This window comes from Podarcis erhardii (genome assembly GCF_964252035.2).
Source record: "Podarcis erhardii genome assembly, chromosome: 2".
Classification (NCBI taxonomy): Eukaryota; Metazoa; Chordata; class Lepidosauria; order Squamata; family Lacertidae; genus Podarcis; species Podarcis erhardii.
Window position 1 is genome coordinate 43,112,350 of NC_138498.1, and position 18,183 is coordinate 43,130,532.

General features: G+C 42.0%; 1 protein-coding gene across 8 annotated transcripts in view; it reads left to right on the top strand.

Annotated features, from left to right (window-relative positions):
- Positions 1-18,183, top strand: part of WIZ (WIZ zinc finger) — a 57,760-nt gene that overhangs the window by 30,899 nt on the left and 8,678 nt on the right. For 4 of the 8 annotated variants that reach the window (XM_081848627.1, XM_081848626.1, XM_081848625.1 and 1 more), the window contains exons 4-7: positions 1,847-4,395; positions 4,642-5,007; positions 14,929-15,096; positions 16,486-16,992. In XM_081848627.1, the coding sequence (XP_081704753.1) occupies positions 1,847-4,395; positions 4,642-5,007; positions 14,929-15,096; positions 16,486-16,992 (3,590 nt within the window). The remainder of the gene's footprint in view (positions 1-1,846; positions 4,396-4,641; positions 5,008-14,928; positions 15,097-16,485; positions 16,993-18,183) is intronic. The other 4 variants (XM_081848630.1, XM_081848631.1, XM_081848628.1 and 1 more) reach the window with 3 other exon arrangements.

Genomic DNA, 18,183 nt, shown 5'->3' on the forward strand with positions numbered 1-18,183 from the left:
TTTGTATTGCAACATCAAGCTTAGTATAATACCATTCAATATAACATGTGTGCCTTCACTCATGTAATCCTTCCTGGAAAATTTCCCTGGGTTCTCGTTTTGAAGTGGGTCATAGTCAAGTCAGAGAAGCTTGCTGTTCAGGTCATTGGATCAATTGATAGAATATATACCTGCCACTTGATTATTGATCCTACGCTGAGCGATGAGCAGTTGGTTATAAACATAACAAACAAACAAACTTGAAAATAAAATCTGATAAATCAGTGAGACTTGTTGCCTAGCAAAGGCACAAAAGACTGCAGTGTGAGCTCAGTCTCTAGGCCTTTATGTTGCATGAAGCTTCAACCATTCATTATCTGATTTCTCTACTCTTCATTGTTCTATGGGCTTGGCAGAGGATATGTTGGCTCCATTAAGTGCTCTTGTTTTCTTTCCCTGCCATCTGGGATGACCTTGGCCAAGGAAGATGTTGAAAGTACTTGCATTATGGAATTCCGATGAAGTGTATAGTTCATTTCAGACAAGTCTGTTTTTACTTTAGCCCAGAGAGAAAACAATCCAAACATAGCTTCTGCTGAAAGAAGTCAGCATCCAAAAGGCGCAAGGAGTCTAAAATGAATGAGTACAGAGATTCAATGGTGTAAATTGAAAGTACAAAAAGTAAAACGATGATGGAACAATGGCTAGGAGGTGGGACAGCTTCAGATCCATTAACCAAACATTTTTAACATCATGGTTAGCGCTGGGCATTTTCTTCCCCCTCCCCCAGAAAATGTAGAAGTGTGAGGCTCTAATCTGGATCTGGACTATGAAGCACCTCAAAAGTAGTGTTTACTGCAAGTAGTGCTTTGGGGCAGCCAGTAGCAGATGGGGAGAACAGGTTTTTTTTTTTGTCAGAAGAGGCATGGAGAAAAGAGAGTTAGAAAACAAACCTGCTGTACAGCTGCTTTTTCTAAAAAATAAAAAAAAAAGAATCTGGGAAGTGGCAAGCATGTTTAACATAACTCGTGGTTTGGCCCTGTGACTTTGCTCCAGAACCATCATGGCAAGTTTTATATCTTTTTAATGAGGTAAATGGTAGAAAACAACAGCAACAAAAAACACTGCTAATGAATATGGCTCATGACCCAATGGCAAGTACTACAGAGTCGCTTAGCAAAATTAAGGCTGTTGCCAGTGCTGGAAATGAAAGGTTTCTTTTGGATAATTGAACATTAGTAGGTTATGAAGGGACAATGTAAACTTTAGATAGCATTATCTAGTTAGAAATATATATGAAGTCCTGTCTCTTTATGATGATAAAGTGACTAAAATTGGCTCTGAGAGGTACAAAAAATTTAAATTATCACAGTCTCTGCCTTCCGGTTTAAAATATAAAGGCCATACTATGAAAAGAGAAAGATATATAATGAGGGTAAAATAGGAGAATTCAGAAAAAGCCAATTTTAATACAAAATACTTTATGGTTACATAGTAGCCAGATAGAATAGCTACTGAGGTGAAAGTGCTAAGAGAAGGGGATCCAAATGGCAGTAGCCACCAACAGGTTGAGCTGATAGAGTAGGGCTTTGAGGTGTTGTGTTGCCTTTTGTGAAGAGGAATGATTCATCGGAGAATGTTGTTGTTTGAGTGATGGAAGTGCACAGGGAGATGTATACAGGCATTTGAAATGTTGCATGCACACCTGTTTTCCATGCAGCAGCAAAGGGAGGGCTGTGTAGAATACATGATCTCAGCTGTGACTTAAGAGGCAATAAATAGTTCATGATTATAAATGCATATATCTTTTTAGAGCAACAATTCAATACATTTCCTGTAGCTGATTTTTGTTGACTGTTCTTTTCAGCACCAAGGCAGAAGACCGTTTAAAATCCAGGAAAGGCTGTTACAGAGCAAAATCTAGGGGCTCAGCAGATCAAAGAAGCACGACTGCCTTGTGGGATTGCTCTACACGGGAGACAATGGGTAGTGTCTCCAAAGAAGAAAGCACTTTAGAAAGACTCCCTGGTTTGAAGGATTTAGCAAGCTCCAAGGAAGCAGCACGGAAAAATAATTCTTATCCAAAGGAACCCACTTCTGCAATGGAACCTAACATTATAAAAACTGTGCAAAGGAATACGGATGATCTAGAAGGGGAGCTTGAGCCTTTAGACCCTGGCAAAGCAGCAGTGGAAACTTCACCACCCCCTCCTGGAGCACAGACTGTTAGTGGGGATGAAAGACACCATAGCAATGAACCAAAGCAGCTAGAAGCCTTCAGCAAAGAGCACTTAGACAAAAGGCAAGGGTTGGGAAAGAAGGGCTTTCGGAGGCTTGACTGGCTTTCTGAGCACAATGAGGGGCTAAGGCCTCCCTACAGAAATGTAAATAAGCCAACAGATGTAGCAACAAACCTGGCCGTTAGGGGACAGTCTGCACGAGAAGCTTCTTTGTTAGCTCTGCCAGTATTTAGAAAAATGCAAAATCCTCACGCAAGTAAAGCAAGGACTGTTGAGAGTGCACTCTCCCCCAGGAAGGGGCAGGCAATGGACTCCGATTTAGCCGAAGTAAGTTCTGCGAACACTGCTGAGTGGGCATTACAGATGTCGGGGCATCAGACAGCCACAGACCTTTCTGTCCGCAAACATGCTTGGACTGCTAATGCCGGAGATGTTTCGGAACGTGTTCCTCTGCGGTCTGTGGAATCTCCTTCCTGCAGCACCTATGATGACACAAGACCCTATATGTGCAACGCCCTGGTGGAGGAGCAGGGGAAAGATGGCGCAGCGCAGGAAGAGGACCCAGCTGTGTACACATGCATTGAATGCAGCATCTATTTTAAGATGAAGGAACATTTGATGGACCATATGCTTCAGCATAACAGGGGACTAGGGCTGGATGAAAGCAGAGAGGGCATTGGAGGTCAGTGTCAGTTGACCTGTAGTGAATGTGGATGGGCTTTTGGGGACATTGGTTCTCTAGAGCAGCACAGGAGACTCCATCAGGAGTCCAGAGAAAAAATCATTGAGGAAATTCAGAAGCTCAATGAATTCCCAGATGAAGGCCGTGATGCCAGGCTACAGTGCCCAAAGTGTGTGTTTGGAACCAACTCCTCTAAGGTGTTTGTCCAACATGCAAAGATGCATGTCAAGGAGAGGAAAGATCAAAGTTTGAAGAATGTGAACTTGTTTGGCAGTTCCAGTGGTAGTGATCCACGGGACAGCTCCATGCACAACATATATAGTAGACATTTCAGGCCAAATGATCATGTACCTCAAGTGGCGCATGTACACAGTAGCAACAAAGGTCTTAGCACTTGCATGCTTTGCAGCTTTCCAGCCCCAAATGAAAACATTTTAAAAGAACACATGAAATATGCTCATTCCCACTTGTCCTGGAACACGGAGTCTTTTGAAGCAGATGTAAACCAGCCTGGAACTAGTAGGGATGCCTACAGCCCTAGCAGGTCAGGCCGATTTTCAGAAACTGATTATTTGAGCAAAGCAGGCAAACATTTTCCCCAGTCCCACTGTGAAACCACGTCCCACTATGAATCCCTTCATGGCTTCACAGTGGGCCACCAGAGACTTAATAAAAGCAATGGCACTAATAAAAAAGAAATCCCAATGCCTGGGTTTCGGGCTAGGAAACGAGCTCCCTATAGCTCTTCACATAAGATCTTGTCTACTCTTACCTCAGCGAAAGCTTATTCTCCGCATGCCCTGAAACAAATAAGGAATAAAAGCACAGCACCGCCACTTGAGACTGAGAGAGAGAATGCCAAAAGCCACCCAGGTGGGCTGGAGGAACTCCAGCACAAATGGTTACCCGTAAGCGATATTAGGAGTATGGAAGAAGAATTCCCTTTAGCAACAGAAATAGAGTTAGCAGAGAATAGATATTTCAGGCCTGTTGCTATTCCTCAATCTGCTTTGGACCTCAAAAGGAATTTCAGGGGCACTTTGAAGGCAACAGATTATCCAATAGCATCAGCGGGGCAGCAGCATCAGTTACGTCACATGGTCCCCATTGTTCTTGTTGATGAGATTAATATTTATCCCAGAAAGATGAAGCGGCCCAAGATGAAGATTCTCAAGAAAAAGATGTTGCCTCCTTCCCAAGAGTTTGGAATGGATGAATCCCTTCCCTTAGGCGTCTTCCTATTAGATTCCTCTTTAGAAAGCTCCTTAGAACTGGATGATCTTCTGGATGCAGATTCATTGATGCTGAAGAATGAGGAGAGGAAATGCCCGTACTGTCCTGACAGGTTCCACAATGGGATTGGCCTAGCCAATCACGTGCGGGGCCACCTGAACAGGGTGGGTGTGAGCTACAATGTCCGTCACTTCATCTCTGCAGAAGAAGTGAAAGCTATTGAGCAAAAATTTTCCTTCCAAAAGAAGAAGAAAAAAGGTAGTATGTATTCAATTTATAATTTTTTCAATTTTTCTAATATTTTTCATTCCTTGAAGATGGGTATGTATGTTCCCATATTTTCCCTCTCAACAATAGATGTTATAGCATCTTTGCAATGTCTACTTTTCATAGTTTGGGTTTTTTTTAAAAAAAAAATCATGTGATCTAGTGGGGGTTCTTTGAAAGCATTTATTGCCTGTTCTTTATGTTTTAATATGACACTGATTATTATCCCCTCTTTCACAGTTGCAAACTTTGATCCAAGTACTTTCAGTTTAATGAGATGTGAATTCTGTGGGGCTGGCTTTGACACACGTGCAGGATTATCCAGCCATGCCCGAGCTCACCTGAGGGATTTTGGAATCACTAACTGGGAGCTCACCATCTCACCAATTAACATTTTGAAGGAGCTACTAGCCAATTCATCAGAATACCCTATGCTTCAGTCTGCACTAGGAACAGATCCTTCATCGCCAAATCAGGAGAGAGAGATGCTTGGGTTTGGGCCCTGCAAAAGCACGACCCCCATATCTGAATGCAGCATTTCACAATCACCTTTCTCCCCGTTCCCTCCTTCCTGGGGAGATGAGCCCATGCAGCCCTTCAGAGATGGTAAGCAGTTTCAGAATTTTACATGCATCCTGGAAACAGTACTAATCTTAGTAAGCATGCTACCTCCTTAACCCTGCCTGGTGATAACCTTTACAGAACAACCTGAAAGAAGTGATGGTGATTATTATGAACTATAGTGATAAGCAGAAGTAAAACACAGGATTCAGACATTTCCCAGGAGCCCATGGAGAGGAAGACATCTGGATGTTCCAGGGAGAGGATGGATTCTGATGTCCATCTTTCCTTCCATTAATGTGATGAGTGTCTAATTGAGATGTCATGCAGTGGCCCAAGTCTTCCCAGAAGTCATAGACTGGTCTAAGTCCTACTTCAGGGAAGGCTTTTTGAGATAAAGGAGTGTATATATAAACACACACGTCTCAATAAAAGACAAAGTGTGGGAGCAAAGAGAAGGAAACAAAAGTGTCAAAGCCTAAAACTGGTGTGTGGGTGGGAATGAGAAAAATATTGGGTGGAAGTGAAGATGAAAGATGAACAGAGCAGAAAAAGATTAAGTCAAAGAAGAATATATAAAGGAGGGGGATAGAAGAGAAAATAAATAATGATAGTTTGTTAAGTGAGAGGATTGATTCTATGGGAAGTGGATGTGGTAACCAGGACCACATAGGAATGCATATGAGTTGGGTAACATTTTTCTTCCTGACCTCCTAGGCAAATCACCAGACCAATTTTTTAAGCAGCCAGTCATAACTGGGTGCTCAGGTTTTGCACCCCTGATGAAAAAGTAGACTGCAGATAAAAAGTAATGACTAATCTCTCTCCCATCTGTAGTAGGAAGTGTTCAGTTATTTTCTCCAGTCATAATATGAAGTTGCCTCAAAATCTGATCTAAATCTAAAACAAATAGGAAAATACATCATGTTGCCATGTCATATCCTTGCCATTCGGCTACATTTCAGGCCAGCCTATTCTGACTTGGGCTACCCCCATTTCTAACTGTGACAACTTAGGTTCTTACTATTAGATTTTTGTCTGTACAGCTTGTCTACTCTGGGCGTGGTTCTGAGGTTTTCTCACTGGAAAAACTTTCATGGGGCAGAAAGAGACCATAACAAAGTTGTCATGGATGTTACTTAAACGATAAACCGCTTCACATACACAGAATATATAGGGTATAATTACTTTCAATCTCCATCCCATTCCTGTTATTTTGTATTCTTTAACCTTTATATAACCAGCAGTATTAAACCACTTTCGGCCAGTAGTCTGAATTTTGTTCATTGGTTTGAAGAATTGATGGATACTATTACACTGCAGGCGCATGGTATTTAGCAAGTGACATATTTGTGATCTGTAATACTAACTAAGGTAGAAAATAGATTTCTGCATAGTTTCTTCTATAGGACTTGGAATGTATTTCTGATCCCAAATCCCATCTTGTCTATGGTGTTTACTGAAGTCTAAAGAAAAAGGTGTGAGTGTGCATTGCCACACAGTGGCTTTGGTGTTAAGCAGCCGATACGAGTCCTCCTATCTGTGGAATGGCATTTAGCAAATGCAAGGAATGCCAAATGGCAGATTCAAAAGGAATTTTGCAGGCATTGCTACACTGTGAAATGAAGAAAAGTTATATGTTTGGCTTCAGGAATGGTCTGTAGGCACATAATGCCTATCCACAGTCAAGCAGTTCTTGCCCTGTGAGCTGCCTGGATGAGAGACTGCTTGGAAGCCATAAGTAAGTCACCCTTTAGAAAAGGAGCAGGGTATAAATGCAATAAATAATCAATTAACATGTTTACTAGCCCTCAATATATCATTCATTATATACAAGCTGCCAGATGGACGTTTCTGCAAATAAATGTTTTTATCTAAGAAGCAACGGATGGGAATAATGGTGTGCATTTCTAAGTCTTATGAGTTAATCTATACTAAGAACTGTGAAAAATCAGCAGTTGGCTTTGCAAAGTGGAGACATCATGTAGCTAGAAAATTTGCCTAAACACACAAACAACTGTCAGAAACTGCATATGGTATCATCAGCATGCACATACCTATTAATTTACCTATCAGTTTACTTAACATTCTTGCAGTACTGAGGACAGCAATACAGCCTGTAGGAAATTATGGTGGAGACTGTAATGGAAAGCTGACTGCAGAAAAGTATCATGCTGTGTTATGGGAATAATAAATAATAATAATAAATTTTATTTATATCCCACCCTTCCCGGCCAAAGTCGGGCTCAGGGCAGCTAACAACACTAAAACAGTGCAACATTAAAAAACATTATAAAAATTTATTAAAATCAAAATTGATGGCAACCATAAACTAAAGTTTTGTAAAGATTGCCAAGGAGGGAGTCAGGCTGCGCCCTGACCAAAGGCCTGGTGGAACAGCTCTGTCTTGCAGGCCCTGCGGAAAGATGTCAAGTCCTGCAGGGCCCTTGTCTCTTGTGACAGAGCGTTCCACCAGGTTGGAGCCGCAGCCGAAAAAGCCCTGGCTCTAGTTGAGACCAGCCTAACCTCTCTGTGGCCTGGGACCTTCAAGATGTTTTTATTTGAAGACCGTAAACCAAACATTCATGGATTTCTGTTGCTAGTCAAATGCATTAAGGTTAGCAGTGACATGAACGAAATCTTTGATGCCTTGTCGTTCTGGATGCATTCAGGAATGAAATAAAACAGCTAAATTGGCATTACTTACTAGTACTTACTAGTTCTAGTAAGAGAGAAGGGTGCTGAAAACAAGGTAGGGAATATGGACCAAAAAATTACTGGATGGCTTCATAACCTTTTCCTGATTTGTGGAAGAAGGATTGCAGAATTCAGTGGTGCCAAGATCACTATGATATAAAAAGAAAAAGTAAAACCTCCAACAACTTCCCTTGATGGAAGCACTTGCAAGTCTTCATCTGAAAAGGTGGTTGCATTTGTACATCATGAAAGGAACAGGTATTGGGTGCTAGACAAATGCCAGGGGATTCTCAGATCTGTGTATGTCAAAGATGTGTGGCCCTTCAGATATTGCTGGACTATAACTCCCCTAATCCCTGACCTTAAAGGTAAAGGGACCCCTGACCATTAGGTCCAGTCGTGACCGACTCTGGGGTTGCGGCACTCATCTTGCTTTACTGGCCGAGGGAGCCGGCGTACAGCTTCCGGGTTATGTGGCCAGCATGACTAAGCCGCTTCTGGCGAGCCAGAGCAGCGCACAGAAACGCCGTTTACCTTCCCGCCGGAGCGGTACCTATTTATCTACATGCAGTTTGACGTGCTTTCGAACTGCTAGGTTGGCAGGAGCAGGGACCAAGCAACGGGAGCTCACCCCGTTGTGGGGATTCGAACCGCCCACCTTCTGATCGGCAAGTCCTAGGCTCTGTGGTTTAACCCACAGTGCCACCCGTGTCCCTATCCCTGACCTTAGGCTATGCTAATTGAGGATGATGTAAATTGGAATGCACAGCATTAGGAGGGAAGGCCAAAGAAGGAGTGGCTGCAGCTCTGTCTCCTGTAAAAGCTGATTCCTCCCCCAGAGTGAAGCTGTAATCAGAAATAAAAGCTGCCAGTCAGGAACATGGTCATCTGAGGACATATCTCTATATAAAACCTTCTGGTGCTTCTGCTTTTACTACTATAGGCAGTTGTGAAAGATGATCCTCTAAGAACAAGAACGATGTAACGTTGCTGCATACTGACAGCCAATATAGAAAGTAGTTTAGCCTGACCTGACTACAGCACAGAGAAAAATGGCAGCATTTTCAGACAGCAGTTACATTATAGCTTTATTATGTAAAATATGGAAATACAATGAGACTAAAGTGACTAGGAAGATGGAGTCCGATGTTAGTGAAGAAAGCAACTCTAGAATGTTTTGCTTCTCCTCATGAAAAATACTAGGAATTTATTCTCTTCTTCAGCTCAGTTTTCAGATGTTGAACAGTTGGGGTTTATGTAAGCAAAATGGAGATCTAGTTTGAAACCAATGCTAGCCTGCAAATAGAAAATTATAGCTCATCCTTTACAAATCATTATTTATCTTAATGCAGATGCCTTTTGCTTTAAAATATTATGAGTAGGACTCCACTGAACTTTATGCTCTCTCTAATTTATCTGTATCCATAAAATACAGACATCTCTATATTTTCAAGGCCTTACTAAGCCAAGCAACACCACAAAGAACAAGATAATTTTTTATTATTATTTAAGCAAGTAGCATTGGTAGATTAGATTTCTGGCAGGCTTTTATGTAATTTGGAAGTCTGGGGAAATCTCCCATTTGGATTAACCAATTCATTATAAATCTCTGGATAAAGTGTTCATTGGATTCCCAATACATGCCCAGAGTGTATAAACCCTAGAAACATGGGGAACAATGTTCCTCTTCTTAAGAAGTGGTTTCTTGTGGGGTATTTTTGTTTGTTTGTAGATAGCGAAGGTTTTCAAATATAGACGTTGTGAAAGTTCAACATTAAGACACTTCTTTTTGGAAGCTAATTGTTCATAGGCTCAAATTCATTTTGTAACTTAGCAAAGAAAAAGAATGAATTTGTGATTTTAACCATTCTTTCCCTCCTCTGTGTGTGGCAAAAACACAGACCAGCATTGTGTCACTCTGTCTCTATCTCTGCATTTTTTTGCCAACCACTGGAAGATCATGTACAATGAAACTTAACTGCCATGCTTTCTTACTCCCCAGCCCCCGGTGACCTAAACCCTTCATGGATATATTTTGAGGCATGTATTTCAGATATCCCCTAAATCTGCATACATAGATGGCTGGGTCTCTAACTCGTGCAAAGTCTGTAGATTCCAAAGAGGCATGGACCTTGTTTTGAGTGGCATGTGGGCTAAAAGCATCTTGGTCATTTTTTATTTTATCATCTGGACTTCCTATTCTTTTTAAAAATAATAATAATAATATTTATTACTTTTTAAAAAGGAAAGAGAAAAGAGAAAAAAGAACAAGAACAAGAAAAAATAAAACAATACAATATATAAACCATACAAAACACAACCTCAACACATCACCCAACACAATGAACTAAACAAAACAAAACAAAAACAATTTAAAAACATACATCATACCTTTTCCATATTCTAACTTTCATTCCCTTATATCATCGACCTCCTCTCACCTCCCTCTTTGTATTCCACTTCCATTAATTGTTTCAGCAATTCCTTTCCATCTTTCTCCATTTTCTATCATATAAATGTCTTAACATTGCTGCAGGAGAGCGCTGACTTTTTCCTGTGGACAATTGGACTTTAAACAACAACCCATGAGTAGTACGGAAAATTGGACTTCCTATTCTTAATGCTGACCCTAAATTCTTCATCTAACCGAAGCCAATTGAACATTTTTACCTCTTTTTTCAGGGAGGGTGTCAATTCTCACAATGAGGTAATATATTTTCTAGAACTCTTGAGTTGTTACTATTGATAAAATCCCTTTCTTTGGCAACAGGAAGTGAATCAACAATTTTCATAGCTTGGTAAAAATGTTGTAACATGGCTGAAGACCCAAGAAAACTACAGAATATAAGGTTGGATCAGTGCTGCTAAAACATATATGGTCTATGAGCCCAGCCTGGCCCACAAAGTATATTCTGTCCATTCTACAGCTGCTAAAAGGGTATGCCATTATAGAAGAAGGAAAGAGGACCCCTTCCTAACAGTTTTATTAAAATCAGTTGTCACTTTTTTAGGCACCTAGTGCTGGTGAAGAAAATGCATTATTTGCCTGCTGAAAGGTAGTTCCTTTTTTTTTCTGTCCCTAGGCATTTGCTTAGTGATGAGTTCAACCCCCAAAAATATATGAATACAGTTACAGAGAAATGAAAATTTAAATATAGGAATAGAAAATTTAGAGAAATGTGAAATTGGGCTTACAACTAGATAAGTGGGATTATGATTGCAACAAAAGAGAGGAGATATTTGCATTGCATTTCACTTTCAGAAAAATGGTCTTCTGATTGAAATATTTCTCTCGCTTGTCTTATGGCTCAAAAGCAGCTTTGCTCATCGTGAACTGATGGAGAGGATGTTGGATTTTAAGCACACTTTAGTGCATATTTATTCTTTTTGAGATGGTTCATCTTTCTTGATCTTCAGAACAGAAGGGAAGATCTGTTTATTAGAAGAGGTCAACTGAAGCAAGGAATAAAAAACCAGGATTAAATTTACTGTCTTCTATTAAACTGTCTCTCACTGCCTGAGAGAGGCAGTGAGAGATTTTACTTTCTTGGGCTCCATGATCACAGCAGATGGTGACAGCAGTCACGAAATTAAAAGACGCCTGCTCTTTGGGAGAAAGGCAATGGCAAACCTAGATAGCATCTTAAAAAGCAGAGACATCACCTTGCCAACAAAGGTCCGTATAGTTAAAGCCATGGTTTTCCCTGTAGTGATGTATGGAAGTGAGAGCTGGACCATAAAGGAGGCTGATCGCCGAAGAATTGATGCTTTTGAATTATGGTGTTGGAGGAGACTCTTGAGAGTCCCATGGACTGCAAGAAGATCAAACCTATCCATTCTTAAGGAAATCAGCCCTGAGTGCTCACTGGAAGGACAGATCGTGAAGCTGAGGCTCCAATACTGTTAAGTTACATAACAAATACTTTGGCCACCTCATGAGAAGAGAAGATTCCCTGGAAAAGACCCTGATGTTGGGAAAGATGGAAGGCACAAGGAGAAGGGGACGACAGAGGACGAGATGGTTGGACAGTATTCTCGAAGCTACAAACATGAGTCTGACCAAACTGCGGGAGGCAGTGGAAGACAGGAGTGCCTGGCATGCTCACGAAGTCAGACGCGACTAAACGACTAAACAACAACAATTAAACTGTCACCTTTCTTTGTATCTATGGCCTGGGCCCCTCCATTACAAATGGGTTTGGAGCTGAAAAAAGACTAACTGCAATGCAAGGAAGTGTCCAAATCTGATTGGGATTTAAGGGAAGACAGTCTTCTTTAGGCAGTTGATCCTTATAAGTAGATCTGAAGGAAACCCTGTTTTCTCAGCCTTGAGATAAAAGGGGGCTTTTCATAAATTACAACTTATTTATGTATCTGTTGTAGTTTTTAAAATATGTTGTATTTCGATTAATCTGTTATCTTGCTTTGCTACCTGCACAGGAGCAATTGCTGTTTAACTAGTACAGTATATAGATTGAGGTTGCAACTGTGAAAGCTATATCCTCCACCACTTCAGTGCACTTGAGTCATTTTGTAGTTTTGGGCTAGAAAACTGTGGCCATTCAAGTAAAGTGGTTTTGCAGATGAAGAAACAGATAAAAATGTTTTTAAAACTGTTGCTTAAAGATGCAGAGTGTTTTTATACACCTCACGTTGCTTGTCTGCTGTGAAGCTCTTTATCTCTCTTTCAGCAGTATTATTCTGAAGGCGTTCTGGCCACAGAGTGCATCTTCCTCTCTCGGTTTTTTGTTTTCCCCACCTGCCCGCTAGCAAACTGTCCCCCTCTCCCTTTCTGCCTTCTCCGTCCTAGCTGTGGCCAGGAGAGTTAGGTGCTCTACTGCTCTCGTCTGCTGGAGCCTTAAGCGCGCGGCTTCCATCCTTGCTGGCTTTCCCTTAATCTGTCGTTCGATGGTGGAGTAGTTTTGCCTGGACCCGTACCCTGATCGCTTCGTGCTTTTCGCTGCATCTCTCTGGGCCTGTGGATTCCTCCTGGTTCGGCTGGGCCGGCTTCTCTTGGGTGGACTCGGCGCTCGACTACTCCACCTGATCGCGCTCAGTTGGAGTCTCGGCGCTCCGCCGCCCCGCCTGGCTGCCGCCCCGCATGTGCCGGACCCAAGATGGCGGCCTCCACCCCCTCGCAGCCCAAAGCGACAAAAGCGGTGGCGGCGCCGCGGCCCCGAGAGGATGAAGCGAGCGCGGGTCCTCCGCCCGAGGCCGGTAAGTCCCCGGAAGGCGAGGAGGAAGACATGTCCGTCAGGCAGGAGGGCCGATCGGGAGGTGTCATGCTGGAGACCTGCTTTTCCTTCCGCCCCCCCCCCTCGCCCGCCGCCTCCGGGGCAGCCCGGTCTGCGCCTTCAGGGATCGCGGCGCCTGTCCCTTTCTGGGGGTGGCGTGAGGTCGGGTTGGGTGGCTGGCAGGAGGCAGCGCCTTGCTTCTTCGAGCCGAGTGCGTGGTAGCTTTCCTGTCAAGGCCTGGTAGCCCGCGGCTCTCCTCCTCCTTCCCCGCCAACGGGGCGCCCGGGTACCTCGGCCGTGCCTTCCCCGCTGGTCAGCATCCTTTCGGCCGCCTCCCATTTAGCCTCTGCAGCACCCGGAGCCACTGGCCAGCGCCTGTCACGTCTGGTCCGCGCCCTCCGGCAGCAGCTGGCAATCGAAAGTGAGACATTTTTTAAAAAAAAAATAAAATAAAGCATCTTTTGTCCGCTGCGAGAACGGGAATAATCCACATCGAGGCAAACCGGCTCTCGTTTCTTTTGACTTTCTAACCTCCCTTGTGGATACATATTATTAAAGTGAATTTTGAAAATCCTGAAAAAAATGTTACTGACTCGTCAAAAGCCCAAAGTAAGACACCAAGAATTGGTTGTATTGCAGTATAAGAAATATGCATACCTAAAACATAGGTTGGAAATTATTTATTTTTTAATGCAATAAGTTATCTCGTGTCTGTTTTGGCTATCCAGCACTTTGAAGGTCGGAATGGCTGACTTCTGTCTTTTAATCTCTCAAGTCTAGTAATATAAACAATAGAATACAGTAATTCTGCTTTAACCTGCGTTTCCGATTGCCTACTTTGTTGTATATTTAAATAATTTTGAAGAATAAAAAAAAAGTTGTAGCTGATATTATCTCTGAATTATAGTGAATTTGTGCAGAAAACAACAGTTGGGATCAGTCTTACTTAGGAGAAGATTCCCTATTCTGCTTATCTTCCCCATCCCTATCTTTTTTTGCAGTTTGAGCCTATGTGTGTCTATTCAGAAGTAAGTTATTTATTTATATTTATATATAGTATTACAGTTATATTCTGCCATTCTTCCAAGGAGCTCAGGATGGCATACATGGTTCTTTCTCTCTCCACTTTATAAGGCTAGTTTAGGTAGGCCAGGCTGAAAGAGTGTGACTCGCCCAAGATCACGGGGTAAGCTTCATGGCTGAGTGGGAATTTGAATCAGAGCCTCCACAGTTTTATTTGGATACCACAATCCCATGCTGATTCTCTGTAAAAATCGCTATTCTCAGGGTAAGAGTGTTAGGATTGAACCTTCAGAAATTCTCATTGTCTGATTTGGGCTAAATGACTTTTTGTAATGCTACTGTAGTTCTTTTCACAGTACTGTATCTGTTGTTGGATCATAAGAGATTAATTTACACTTGGCTCCTTGTCGGAAACAGTTTTATATAATGTTATGTCTTGCTCTGGCAAAAAAATGTTTCCCTGTATTGAAAATATTTATACCCATTTTCTTTTGTTTGTAATTACTGGTTTCTTCATCAGTACAATTTCCCCCTGCATCTGTTCTGGGTTCTTGTGTGTATAACTACTGTAAGTGCCACTCAGTGTGGTGCTTTGTCCTGCAACTGAAAAACCCTGTAAACAGAAAATAACTAATTTGTGACTATTGTTATTGTATTAATCTAAGGAATTTGCTTAGCTCATCCAACAGACAGCGAGTAACCAATGTTTTCTGTCTTCTTATCTAGCAAGACAGACTTGTTTATTGTAATCATGCCTTGAAATGCTAAAACCATTAAAGGCCATTAGTGTTGGTTCGTATTTTAGTAAATTAGTTCAATTGTAATCCTAGAGACACTTAATCTGGAAAAAAGTCTCATTGAACTCTGCAAGACTTAATCATTTGCAGGAATTAATCGTTTTTTGCTTTTCTTAATTGGCACTATGAGGCAAATGTAGCTTGTATGGTGCTTAATCTCTTTGCATTATTAATTTTCCAGCTCAAACCCCATATTCTCTTTTATATTTTGGTAGTTATGGCTTCTGAGGAAGAAGAAGAGATGGTCACTGCAGAGATGGGGTCACCAGCCCTCCAGAAGAAAAGTTCTCTGGCTGGATCATTAGACCATATTCCTAACAGAATAGGAAGCTCACTGTCTCCTGAACCTTCTAGCAATAAGGCAGATTCCCAGGATTCCAAAAGTGAGTCTGTCCTCTGTTGAGGTTGCTGCTGAGCCTTGTCCATGGTGTATGTGATGGTGACAGTCCCATTAGGTGACTTTAATGCAGATCTGAACCCGTTGCTTATCACTTGTTTTATAAAGTGGTGTCACTGCTTATAATTTACACTGTCTCTTGGTGAAATAATTTGAAAGGTTTCATGACTAACAAAAGTATTGTTCACATGAAAAATATAGCAAAAAGAATTCAGTGTGTTTCAAAAGTTTGCAATGTTTGTGTTAAATACTGAGAGTTTAATAAAATGTTTCTTTTTCAATATGTGGTGAATACAGTATACAGTATTTTCCATTTTTTTGGCTTTATGTGAAAGTACATTGTGAGGAACAGCAATGAGCTTACCAAATAGCTAATTAATGAACATATGCAAATATGATCTACCAACATTATGTACCATTATTGATTTGGGGGTTGGGGTATTTATCCCATTGCTTGTTACAGTGTACAACCAAATAGCCATTTTGTGTGGTTTTTCTTCATTTTAAAGGAAATGTAGAATATATGCTGTGAGGGATCCTAACTTTCTGAATTAATATTGTAATGCTTTTGAAACCAAGACGAGATAAATATTTCTGATTTCAGCTTTAAAATGATCACAAGTAGCCACTTGGTATAAATACTATTTAAAGCATTTTTACCCTACTCTGTGGCTGAAAAGGCTCACAGCTTACAGTCTAAAAGACACAATACCAAAGGAAAAATGAATGAGGAAGGAAGAGGAAAATGAGGAAATTCAGGCATCAATTCTTAAGGTTACATTGTAGCTCTTATAATGACCAGCTGGGATGGAAACAATTCAGGGAGAAGAGAGGTCTGATAAAGCTCGTCTCTCAGCAGACAATCAAATGGCCCTCCTATATTTACCTCTGCTACAGTCTGATGGAATAGACTTCATTGTTTTTGACTGTATTTGGGTAGGAGAATCAGGCCGTGATACTTGAAATGTTACTGAAAATAAGAATTATAATGTTTTGTGAACAAGGAGACTAAAGGGGGTATTTATAGTGTGGCTTTCACCGACTTAGCATAAGGCGCATGTCACCAATTTTGTGTGAGAACACGGGTCAAAGTGATGGTTGCAGGGCGGACTAGTAGTTGTGATGCTGATTTTTGCAGAAGGAATTTGACCATGCAGCACCATTTTTTACTAAAGCTTAGTGAAGTCATCTGTTGCAAAATAAAGAGCCAGTCTATTTAGCGAGTCCAATGCTAAACTGATGATACCTGGCTTGTTTATGGAGCCGGGTCCAAATCAAGATAACGTGGTGTGCGCTTGTGCTCTACTGACTGGTAGCAAAGGCAGTGTGGGGTTCAGCTTAACCTTGTCTCAATAAGTCACTCTCCTCTTTCCAGCACCAAACCTCACAACATGTGAGGTCTGTGGCGTCTGCTTCGAGACCCGCAAGGGCCTGTCCAGCCATGCCCGTTCTCACTTACGTCAGCTCGGTGTGGCTGAGTCTGAGAGCAGTGGAGCCCCCATCGACTTACTCTATGAACTGATGAAGCAGAAGGGCAAAGTGGACAGTGGCCCCATCTCTCCAAGTCTTAGCAAAAAATCTGCTTCTCACAAAGAAGGGACTGCAGGGTCCTCACAGCCGACACTGCTGCCTCCCAACAAAGCTACGGAACGGCCACAAGAGGCACCTATAAACAAAGCAATCAAATGCCCTCCAGGTTTCACCCCCAAGAATGTTGCCCAGCCAGGATCTCCCATACTCAAGAAAGTGACACCTGCTCTGCCTGGTTCTCCTCTGCCAAAGACCCCCGAAGACAAAAGCCCCAAGCTACCGCTGAGCCCTCTGCAGAGTTCTCCTAAAGCACAGTGGTCACAACCGGAGGAAGAAGGCCCCTTAAATCTAAGTGAGTCTGTTTGATGCTGATGCTGCTTGTGAACAGGAGAGCTGGCTTGCAGTTTGCTGCTGCAGGGAGCTCTTGTGTTTCACATTACCTTGTAGCGTGAACCAGTGTAGGGCTGCCCACCCCAAGGCGTATTTTACACCTATTGGCTCTGCACAGGCTGCTTGCTTCATTCGCACATACGGTATATTGCATACACCACAATAAAGGAAGGGCATAAAGGACTTATTGCATAAGTTTGATCTCCTGCAAAAGTGTCCCTTCCTATTTCTAGAACAACTGATGAACTTTCACTGTGATCCTTTAGTGTCGTCCCGAAGGGTTTCTTCCCTTCTCTGAGCTGGGTGAGCAGGAGTTTTTAAAAATTATTATTCCTAGGCACCTTTTTAGTAAATCTCTTTTCCCAAAAGTGGAAGTTTCCTCAACTGGCTCTTCCCCAAAACCCATCTCCAAGAGGGTCAGTCATATTTATTTTATTCATTGGATGGGCCACAAAGCCTTCCCATGTGTCTTTTTGATTTGTGCCTGGAGATTTTTAAAGTCACTAGTGAAAGTAGGGATGTTTATCTCTTGAAGGGAGAACTATAGAGACTATATGTTTCTTTCCAAAGCCCTGAGCGAAACTCTTATCAGAAGAAAAGACTGAGAGACCCTCTGAGATCTTCTGCATAGCTGTTCATTTAAAACCAAAATTCTTAGCAATCTTTCAGAATAAAGAGTGAGGAATTTAGTGCTCTCGGTACCTAATTAAAAGCAATTTCTGCTGCATCTGAGCCATTGCTTCCCCTGTTGTACATTATCTGTTCGCCCTTCTTCTCAGGGCCTATAGTAAGGCTTGTGGACTTGCAGCTGATGTTGGAGTTTGGAGACTAACATAATCTGTGCTTCTTTTGGGCTATAATATTCAACAGTGTTTTCTATTAAAGCTGGCAGAAATGGCACAAGCCACCCAGTATCCCTGCTTCAGTCTTGTACAGTGTTCTCTTGCATTGGAGGGAAATAATAGAAAATCAGCATTGCTTCTGCCATTTCAGTCCTTTTTAAAAGCCGTTTTGCAGATGTTGCTGGCGAAGGAGTAGTGAGTTCTCACTTGGTGTGATGAGGCAGAGGTAAGGAGAATCGTAAAGAGAGGGGAATTTTCTGGTGCGCTTGGCTCAAGGTACCAAGGCCAGTCCTATCTGGGGGTGGGGAAAG